The sequence below is a fragment of the Cyprinodon tularosa genome, unplaced genomic scaffold (genome assembly GCF_016077235.1).
Source record: "Cyprinodon tularosa strain WSP-4 unplaced genomic scaffold, ASM1607723v1 ctg700, whole genome shotgun sequence".
Classification (NCBI taxonomy): Eukaryota; Metazoa; Chordata; class Actinopteri; order Cyprinodontiformes; family Cyprinodontidae; genus Cyprinodon; species Cyprinodon tularosa.
Genome location: NW_024039453.1, coordinates 281,220 through 291,880, shown reverse-complemented (window position 1 = coordinate 291,880; position 10,661 = coordinate 281,220). Strand labels below are relative to the sequence as shown.

General features: G+C 38.2%; 1 protein-coding gene across 2 annotated transcripts; it reads right to left on the bottom strand.

The window, feature by feature from the left end:
- On the bottom strand, positions 1 to 10,646 carry stau1 (staufen double-stranded RNA binding protein 1). Of its 2 annotated transcripts, none has more exons than XM_038268525.1 (15): positions 10,490 to 10,646; positions 8,070 to 8,340; positions 7,042 to 7,163; positions 6,813 to 6,969; positions 6,550 to 6,703; positions 6,300 to 6,471; positions 6,110 to 6,208; positions 5,811 to 6,023; positions 5,579 to 5,722; positions 5,346 to 5,492; positions 4,179 to 4,254; positions 3,784 to 4,103; positions 3,572 to 3,694; positions 2,290 to 2,369; positions 1 to 707 (listed from the first exon to the last, which is right to left on the bottom strand). In XM_038268525.1, the coding sequence occupies exons 2-15, from the start codon at positions 8,260 to 8,262 to the stop codon at positions 620 to 622; spliced, it is 2,088 nt and encodes a 695-aa protein (XP_038124453.1). In that variant the 5' UTR covers positions 8,263 to 8,340; positions 10,490 to 10,646; the 3' UTR covers positions 1 to 619. The 2 variants fall into 2 exon arrangements, with proteins under 2 accessions (XP_038124453.1, XP_038124452.1); XM_038268524.1 differs by having other exon boundaries at positions 6,550 to 6,706; positions 10,490 to 10,645.
- Between the last annotated feature and the right edge of the window lie 15 nt (positions 10,647 to 10,661).

Genomic DNA, 10,661 nt, shown 5'->3' with positions numbered 1-10,661 from the left:
TTTGTTTGGTGCCTGTTAGCACAGGAGTTTAATTACCATTATGGGTTATGAACAGAGAAGGGAAGATGACATTAGGGAGAAAAGGAGATGGGGGCATGTCACTGCCACACACAGCAGGGACCATCACGTTACATATCACGCTACATTTAGTTATTATCTTTTTGGTTGTTTATAGAAAGCACTCTAGGAAAATCAACAAATGTTCATTAGCTGCACCCTAGAAAAAAAAGGAGGCCCAAACTTTACATTCCATCTTTATCAACTAGCTCTGTGGGAATAAAGAATAAGACATGTTAAAATATAAGAAAAAATAACTACCCCTCAAAAAAAACAATATTCACAGTTTATTCACTAAAGAGTTTTTCATATACACTCAAAACAAATCACTGACTAGGATGCAGCTACTGTTTCAATATTGAGAAGAAAAAATAATGTGAACAATTAAACAACATCAATTAGCTACTTCTATCAATCTTGTTTAACTGTGAACATTTTGTAACAGTTATCTTAATACTTCAGGGCCCACAGTGGGTAAAGCTATCTGTAGCAATCCAAAAGAAGACAAAGAACACAGTGTGGTGAGTTTTCTCTAGTGCTTTTACAGACAACCAAATCGGATCTAAGCCGTACTATCCAGAGTCTGTGCCAATGTGTTTGAGTTAGCCTGTTTGAGGTGCAGGTCACCCTCCATTTCTTGCTTGCCACACCTGGAGAAGAAAGAACAGATTAAGTTTTGCTGTTTGATCCAACAGTATGGAGGGAAAAAAAAAGTAAGCGTTAAAACAAAAAAAGAACAATACTTTAAAGATATTCTTTGCTTAAAAAAAAAGCAAAAAAGAAAAAGATGGAAATATTCTAACATTGTATTCTTAAAAAGGAATAGTGGAAGATTTTAGCAAATTTTTGAAAAGACCTGACCTCTCCACTTTAAAAAATGCAAATGCACAATCCTGTACCCGCCCCAACGTCTATTAAGCGCATGTGAGAGCATGCACAGGCCCATTTCTCCTCGTGCACGCCCTGCTTAAAGGGGAATGCCGTTTTTTTTTTTTACATTTGGCCCTTTATTTTGCGTTATTACATCATGTTCTACTCACCCATAAGAGTTTTGTGTCATTTGGAGCTGTAACGTCTTCCTATGGGCTTCCTATGAACTGTTCATAATTTATTCTTTATGGTACGCCAGCATTCATAAACTAGGCTAATCACTGGCCCCCAGACATCTGCGCTTATATTTTTTATATTTATATGTTTTAAAAACAAAGCGGCGCGTGTATGACGTCATCTGCGCATGCACACTGGAGTAACAGGCAACCCGGGCCACCGCCCGCTATGCTCTACCCCTTCTATTCATTCGGCTAGCTAATCTGAATCGTTCAATTCCATTTCGAGAGCAAGATCATCTGTGCTTGTAGCACTAGACATCTTCCAGGCATGTGAGTAAAACTAGCAGCAGTTCAGTGGAGAGAATGAATGAATGGTAGCCAGCACGTGCGGATTATGTCATACACATGCCGCTTTGTTTTAAAAAAATAGAAATATAAAAAAATATAACCGCGGATGTCTGGGGGACAGTGATTCGCCTACATGTTATGAAGGCTGGCGTACCATAAATGATAAATTATGAACAGTTTAGTTTGTGCCTTCAAGTTGATTGCCCATAGGAAGACGTTACTTGGATATACCGGTAACCTAAAGGAATATCTTCAGAACAGCTCCATCTGACACAAAACTCATATGGGTGAGTAGAACATGATGTAATAACGTAAAATCCAGGGCCAAATGTAAAAAAACTGCCGTTCCCCTTTAAAAGTTTCTGTTTAAATCACTCTTAAAGTTTACTTTCCAAAAGAAGATTTGCAATTTCTCCACTATGTCAGACTCGGGTGAAAATGGGGATGAGCACGTAGGACGGCCTTACGTAACATATCACCGGAATAATTGACAATTAGGAGGACCACTTATTTTGACGAATCAACCGGAAAAAGAACGTCCTCCACTATACCTTTATGGTTTGTTTGATTTCTTTGCACTTTTCAAATCAAGGTGAAATAACATTCAGTTAGAATGCTCCAACTTCCAACAGTTTATTATAAATTGTTCAGTCCACAGCCAGCAAATATCTAATTACATACAGGAATAAGTTAAACCTAAAAACTGCAAACCTTAACACAAATCTTCTCACCTTCAATATATCTTTATCTAATGAATATTTTAATTACAAGCATGATGATAGTTTTACTGTCTAACAAACAGATAAAAGAAACTGGCCACATCTTTACATCTTACCCTGAAGCTGGTCCATTCCCTGTCCTTTCGTTTGGCTGCTGGTCGAATTCGGACAGCAACTTCAATATATTCAGTGCAGCCTGCAGACATTAAGACGTTATATTTATTACTCTTTAAGTGTTAGAATATACTCAAGTGTTTGTGACAAAGATAAAAAAACAAACAAAAAAAACTTTAAAAGTGCCTCATATTTGTATGACCATAGGCTTGTATCAATAAGCAACAAAAATATATTCTGTCACCTAATGAATATCCACAAGATTTTTCGATCAATCTGCAACATTCTGGTCTCAAAGCAGCTAAAAACCAAAGATTTTCAGAAGTTTCACTGGTTTGAACAATTACACCTAAAACTGCTCTGTGTGTTAATCTGTAAAATACCTTTGCTTCATATGATAGCTTGCATAATATATTATTATCCCTTTGGCTATGTCCGAACATCCGCCATAACCCATTATATAGAGCACTATATAGTGGTTACACCATTTTATATGAGTGGCCGAATGTCTATAGGATGAAAGAGTACAACTTCCAAAAATACACCTTGGGAAATAGTGTACATCTATGGTCACTAGAAGAGCAGATATATCCCAGCATGCTTTGCAAAAGCTCTCATCGCAAAACAACATGGGATTTGTTTTGTGGGCGGGAGAGGACAAAGATGGCGTAGCGTGACCAACAGAGAACGAAAAGTAGTGATCATTTCTTCAAATGGTCAGTTAACTAAGTTCACTATAAAGTCCACTATATAGTGCCCTCTCTATATAGTGATTGAGGGGTTAGCCCATCGGGAACAGCGTTTATATTGCCTAACATACTTCGACAGAACAACAAACTCAATTTGAATGTGATCATCTTCCTTATGCCTATACATTGTGCATAAACTAAGTTGACTTTGTCATTCAAACTTCCTGTGAATTAAACTGGTTCCATAAAAAAGGTTTTTCTTTGATTATCATTTCTGGTCTTATATTTTATGATATAACTATACTTAAAAAGGCAATAAAAAACATTGTTACAGCTGCATCCATTAGAGGTGGGCAATTCCAGTTACTGAGGGCTGGAATCCTGCAACTTGCAGATTCACACCTCAGTTCCTTCTGAGTCCTCTCAACCATTTTATTACTTGATTCAGGCGTGTTGAACCAAAGTTGCCGGATACCGGCCCTCAGGAACTGGCCACCTATGGATTAGGGGAATCCTTAGCTGTTATAAATGTTTTCTGGAAATCTTCCTAGTCCTAAATAAAGATTTCTTTAATAATCATTTTCAAATTACCAACCATATCATGACAGGATTCTATATCTTTTCCAATGCCGTGACTGATGAGTGGAGGCTGGGAGGAGCAGTTTATCAGAGATACAAATTCATTCTTATTGTTTTTGGGGAAATCCTTGTATTCCACCTGCAAGCAAATGCAAAAAAAAATTAAATTAAATAAAAGTACCTAAAAGACATTCCATTCAGGCAATAATGTGGAGGAAGTGCTGTTACCTGCAGACCCTGTACAGATGCAAGATAGCTAAGCTGTTCAGAGGGTCTGGTGAGGGGTCCATGGGGCATCTGGGTCAGGTTGTTTTTGTTCTTTAAAATCGCCACAGCAGTCATAGACGAGCCAGCGTACAGCAGCTCGTTGGCAATGGTGGCAGTGACTGTGGCCTTGCCTGGGTTGGCCACAATTCGGCTGTAGTCCTTCAGCTGGGTTACTTGGCAGGCCCCGACTGCTTGCGCCACCTCAGGCACCATGGGCAGGATACCTGCAGGCAGCTGCTGGTGGCTGAGGTAAGGCAAGCGGAAATCCTCCTCCTTTGTACCTGACATTCATAAAAATGTAAGATGGTTTCAATATTTTTTAACAAATTGTAGAGACACTTGTAACAGATACTTACACACTGTCACGTCGTCTGTTGAACCTGGTTCAAAGAAGGTTACTTTGCGCCCCTCACAAGACTTTTTAACTGGCGCCTAAACAGAGAAAAAATATATACATTTGTTCTAACAAAATTCATAACATTAAAGAAAGAAATTTATTTTAGAGCCAGAAAACATAAATGATAATAGGGTGAAAAAAAATAAATCTTGCTCTGCCTGTCGACTTAAATAAGATGAGTAATTTTAAAACAGATTCTGAAAACAAAAGAGTTTTTATACACATGGCCTTCTAGAACAGAAAGGCACCACAATATGTGGATTAAAGCAGAAGAACACATCCCTTAATGGTAACAGGACATTTATTGTTTAAATAAAAAATAACACAACAGAGCACAAACTGAGCCCATCTTTTCCCTAAAGATATTTTTGATAAAGAAAGTAGATGAGCCTTGCAAATGTAAATTGGGGAAAAGGATTTTAGAAAAGGAGCGACCTAAGGTATGAGGAGGCATTACTGTTCATAACATTGTAATGTCAGACGGTTGTGGCGGAGCAGGCTTTACAATTACCTGCTGCTAATGTATACCTGTGTTATTAAAATCCTTTTAAGATACAGAATCTAAAGCATAAGCTTAAAGAGATTTTTTGTTTTTTATATTTAGATAGCTACGGTACACTACCACTACTGAAGTTAAAGCCTTGTAAATAAAGGTTGAAGGTAAAGGAGAGACATTTCAGTTTCTTCTAATGCTGCCAATGTACTTTAGATCATCCACTGCAGAGCTCAGGGAAAACACGATGTGCTGATGGTTGCGTACATCTGAGTAATCTTTGTAATAACTTGGTGACCCTCACCTGAATGTCAACTGATTCTGGGATATTTTTGGATTGTTTCTTATCACCCTGTGAGGTGATAGCAGTAGTATCCAAGAACATTCTGCTGGATTCTCCATCCCCTTTGGATACATCTGCATAAATATCTCCCTTGTGAATACAGCTGGGGCCATTATTATCACTGTTTTCTGAGGTGTTGAGTATGTAATGTCATCACTATTAGAAGCTGTTTGCTATCAGCTGTGTTTTCCATTGTTTTTTTAGACATAAATAACTCTTTACTTGGAGCATAGGCATGGATCAAACTAATGAGAGGTGATAATGTTGATCATTTGACAACTTAGCCATACTTTTTCTTCAGATTTTAGTGCTGGCTTGGGAGGTTGAGGCTGAGGCACTTTATATCCCAACAGTTCCAGCATTTTCTCAGCTGCGTTCCTCTTTGCCACCTTCTTACTCGGTCCCAGCCCCTCTGCAGTCTGGCTACACACAGTCACCTGTAACAGAACATGAATATAACTCAATACAAAGAATGATTGACAGAAGTTTTTATCCAAGCATTCCTCAACTTGCAGATGACAACCTGCATGACGAACTCCCTTCGCCGTGGCAGACCTCTTTCTGTCACCATGCTGTATTCTGGCTCCTTCTCCTTCTTTGCCTGCTGGATCTGAGCCAAGCGGCTGATGGGATTCATCCCCTGGCCATACTCAGGGCTGGTCTGCAGCTGTTGACATGATGGATAAATCATTACCTTATGAAGAACCTTCAGGTTTGCTCTGACTATTGCCAATTCCGGTTAAAAGTTGCCACACCTTAATGATAGATTTTGTTTTCTTTTTGATGCGCGGCAGCTTCTTCTCCACACTGGGTATGAGGGGGAGCCTCTTTAACTCTATCAGCACGGCGGCAGCTGCCAGCTTCTTTGCAATCTTTTTGCTTTTGCCCTCCCCCTCTCCAAAGAACTCCCCAACTGTAACACGCACTACAAAATTCTTCATATGTGGAGGCCCTTCTTCTTTTAAAATCTGCGTGAAAAAAAAAAAAGAAAATATCTTCAATCCTATTCCTACATAGTTTCTATCTTTGAAAATAAAAAAAAACCTTAACAAACCTCAAAGTTGACAGGTAGGTTTCTTTTTAGAGCTATTTCAAACACTTGGCTTATTTCGGATTTGTTCAAGTTCTCCTCCTCCTCAGGCTCTCCATTCATCTGTCAAAAACAACATTAAAAATAGAAAAGTTTTGAGTCTCTGACTTTGGATAAAAGCCTGTTCATGCTGAGCCTGCTCTACTTTTCTCACCACCGGCAACTGCTGCAGTATTGGCTCCTTCTGCATCACTTTCAAGGCTTTGACAGCAGCGTCATGTTTGGCCTGCTGCCGCGTCCGCCCCTTTCCAATAAACTGCTGGCTCCCGATGGAGAGCTCCATGTGGTATACTATTGGTCCCACTGGAGGAAATGGATAGTAGTACCTGGATACAAAAATAGTTTCTCTAATTGAACATTTACACTTAACAAAAATATGTTGTTTCCACACGACTAAAACATACTGTTGCATAGAGCGCTGGTAAGGTCCAGGAGCGCGAACATTGTAGTTGTAGTTTGGTGGTCTCATACACGGGTATGGGTCGATGGGTTTAAACATAGGTTTTTTACCAAGCTTCAAACAAAGTGCATTCAACTCCATACTGTGTGTACTGCCATCTACTATAAAGCAAAAGCAAGAAAAATCAGTCAGAATCCAAAGTTAATTTTCTTAACCTCTATGAAATCTATTATTCAGATTAGGATAAATCAAGTGGAAGAAGCCCACCTGGGTTCCTGCCTGTGTTTCGAGGTGATCTAACTGTGGGTTTGGGAAGTGTGGTCTCAGAGAGGGCAGATGCAGCAGCTGAATGCTGGGCTTTCTTGATACTGGTTCCCTCTGCCTCCCAGTGCTGATCTCCCAGAGTGAGCCTCACTGAGAAGATCTGAAAGGAATTACCTTCATTAGAATAATATGTACGAGGTCACAGACATTTATTATGTTGAACGATCTATACCTTGGAGTGAGCTGGTCCTTGCTCAGAAAGAAGCTTGTACTCAGGTTGGATCTTGTTAAAACGGGCTAACTCATTCACCAAACACATAGGGGTCTTCTCTTTAGGGTTTGCCATGTTAGATACTAAATCAAAACAAAACAAAAAAGTCACTCACGGTCACCCATGAATGTCTTTAACACCTTAAAGGGTATTTATTTCAGAAAATAAATTCAAGAATAATAACAAATCTATTCATTTCATAGTTATTTCAGGTGTTTAACTCACCAAAACTTCGATAACAATGGCTTATAACAAAGTACAAAATTAGTTTCTTAAGAATTTTAAATGTAATATAAAAAAACATTATTAGCTAAAAAATGTATGTTATCACAATGTTATAGTAGACGGAATGACACTAACCACAGGCATATAGAGATTTCAATAGTTCATATTGCTTAAGGTGGATGATTATAAAAACTCAAGTCATACAGAAAAAACAAAAAAGGTAAGCACAACTAGTTGCGATAGTAAGATTGTGTTAAATAGGTCCAAAAGTAGTACTAGCTGAAGTAAGGCCTCAAAATTCCCACCAGTGCATTTCAATGCAAAGCTACGCTGAAGTTAGACCAATAGGCTCATTTTTGTGAGCGTATCCGAGGCTTGACCGACTCCGGAGACCCTCGCCCAGGCTTCTGTCAGCACATTTCAGCCTATGGCCAGTTGTGCTGAGCGTTGTCAATATTACGCTGAAATTTGTCAATATGCTGACTTTTAATTAGCATAACAAGTGCAGAAAGTGTTATCAAACACATGTACCTCCTATTTGCATAGCGCTACAAAATTGTGGACAGCTTCATCTTTAGTGCACTTGCCAGCACAAAAAGCAAGCAAAAAAGAAAGAAAATATGTGCTGCAGTGAAGAAAATGATAAAAAATAAATAAATCTGTCTTTACTTTTATTTATATTTGTTTCAATGAGATGCACCAGCATGCTAAAGGAGATTAAAATATTAAAAGAATGAAACACTAAACGGAGAATCCAAACAAACCTGTGGTGGTACTATAGGGGGTGGCTGAGCCCGCGGGGAGAGCAGAGCTCCTGATGGGCTGGCTTGCACTCTCCGACGGTAGGGCACCTGTAGCACACGGGATGCTGTAACTGGGCTGCGGCTGCCCCATCTGCAGCGGGGCAGAGGCAGCAGGAATGGCGCTGGGCGGACACTGAAATTGGAGCTGAGACATCCTTTGTGCTCTGATGTTCAAGATGAGAAAACTGCAGAGGGTGAAAGATTGTGGTCCGAGGCGGTGTAAATAAAAGATCTACCAGGAAGACAGCGAGTAATAAAGAGATAAAAACACATTCCTGTAAAAGGGTTTAGATAGCACATATATCTATATCTATCTATCTATAGATAGCAAAACAATTTCCAGTTAAAGCAAATTCAACAAAAGCACTGGAGTTTTCCCATCCGTAAAATCCTACCATTGACTCAACCATAACAAGTTAGCAGTTTCAGAGTATTCGTCAGGATTTATTCAGGTCTTGAGGCGATACTTCTGGCGAAAAGGTTTGAATGACCCACAAATCTACAATCAGCTTTTTTATTCCATGTTACTATAATTACATCACTGAAAGTCGGCCTTTGAAAGTGTGTTAGTCTGTAAACTTAAAAGTCTAAAGGTGTGGATGGGATCCTATCACAGTAAGAGGGTTAGATTCACTGAGCTTCTTACAGCGATTTTACAGAGCTGTAGAAACTGTATGGACTCATGTTGCAAATCTTAACTGAGTTTAGTGATTAACAAAGCTGACTCAATGCTATCCTTACTATTGGAGATATACTTAAGATCTGTATCATTGCAGTAAATGGTTAATGGATGACAGCCTCACAGTAAAAAACTCCTGAAAATTGCTGTATCATTACTAATAAGTTAAATCCATATCCTAATAAATAATCAGAATTTGCTTTGTTCTGCAAGTACAGACCATTAAATTGGTTATTTATATTATCATAAATATGTTTTGTCATTTATTACTGCAATTACTTAAAGCGTTTTTCTTTACCAACAACTGTAGTATTTTACATTAAGGAGTTATTCGTTTGCATATATCCGGTGGCGAAGCTAGATAGGGGGCCTACCATTTTTTCCCTCTAATACAGACGGTGGCAGATTAACATTTTGATTTTTCCACATATTAACAATTACTTGACAACAAAACACTGTGGTTAATTATGCACATCAACATACTAACATTAAAGATAATAAGTACAGAATTCAAGCAGAAATAGATTTTGTGTTTTATGGGGTAAAGAGAAAATTGTGTCTCTGCAAGTCATCTAGGAGTCTTCAGTGAAATCATAGATACATATGATTATCTATGATAGTTAGATAAGTAATTATTTTAAATTACTAATAAAAACTTACTAAATAATCAATTTAAGTAGATATTAGTAATTGTAAATATCAATTTTATGCAGAAAGATTACTGATAAATGTATGTAAGGAATGACAATGGAAAAGATTTTTGCCCAAAACTCAGACCTGAAATAATTTTATCCACTATACCTTCTATCTAGAAAGCACGAGTGTTTGAATATACTCGTCTATCTGTTAGCAAAGGCTGTGGGAAAGAATAGTTTGTCTTTATCTAGAAAATATATGGATGTTTTGCTCGTTAATTTTCCTGTTGGAGTAATATAGATTTACCCTGAGATTTTGGAGCCAATGGTTACTGCCTGGCCACCCTTATAAACATGTTCTGGCTATGCCTCTGCATATATCTATTCCATTATCCCCAACATCCTTATCAATTACCCATCGGCTATGGATGAAGACACCCTTTATCAACTGGCTATCCTAATATTTCCCCAGGTACGTGTTTGGGAAGCGTCCAGGACTTAAAGCTTGTTTCATTGTGTTTATCTAATAATAGTCAATACACCTCAATCTCTCGATCTCTATTCTTATTTATCCGACTTGTCCATTAAAGGCCACCTTAAATGATTCTGTTCCTGGAAGATTAACCGGTAAGCTAGCCAGTTAGCCGATGCATGCAAATATCTAAACATATTCCAAAAAGCAACGTAAAGGGCAATACAAATAAAATACTAACAACATTTTGAATAATAAACCCGCCTGGATTTAGAAAGTACCATTGTCAACTAAAAACGTGTTTAGGTTTTTATTTTAAACCGGGCCGCCGGTTTCCTATAACCTAAACCAAAACATTTTAGCAAAGCAGCTTTCTTTCTATGGAGAAATCGGTGTTTATTATTCTATTTAGAAAGAAATTGTATTATTTCCAAACGGAAGTATTCATATAAAGAATAACACCTGACGTTTAGGTATAAATGTTCGATAATTCGGGTCTGATAAATGTTTTAATTTACCGCTGACTTTAAAGCTCAACATACAGCTATAAGCTAGCTTGCTACTGCCGACAACTATAAGCAGAAATGAAACTCACCTATTCGCTCCTGTTCTTTAGTTTTAAGTTAGTCCATAAGATCTAGTAGTTAAAAGTCACCCGCTTTTCTAGGTTCCTCTTTCAAAAGTGGGAGTAAGCTATTTTATTATAAGAAATGCGGGCGGTGAAGAGGATAACATTAGGACAGGGCAAACACTAAAGAGAATGGCAC

Coding starts and splice junctions, on each gene's coding strand:
- stau1 (XM_038268524.1), bottom strand. CDS start 8,262: ATGTCTCAGCTCCAATTTCAGTGTCCGCCCAGCGCCATTCCTGCTGCC. Junction 6,707..6,812: donor AAACACAGGCAGGAACCCAG/GTGGGCTTCTTC, acceptor TTTGCTTTATAG/TAGATGGCAGTACACACAGT. Junction 4,104..4,178: donor AACAGACGACGTGACAGTGT/GTAAGTATCTGT, acceptor TATGAATGTCAG/GTACAAAGGAGGAGGATTTC.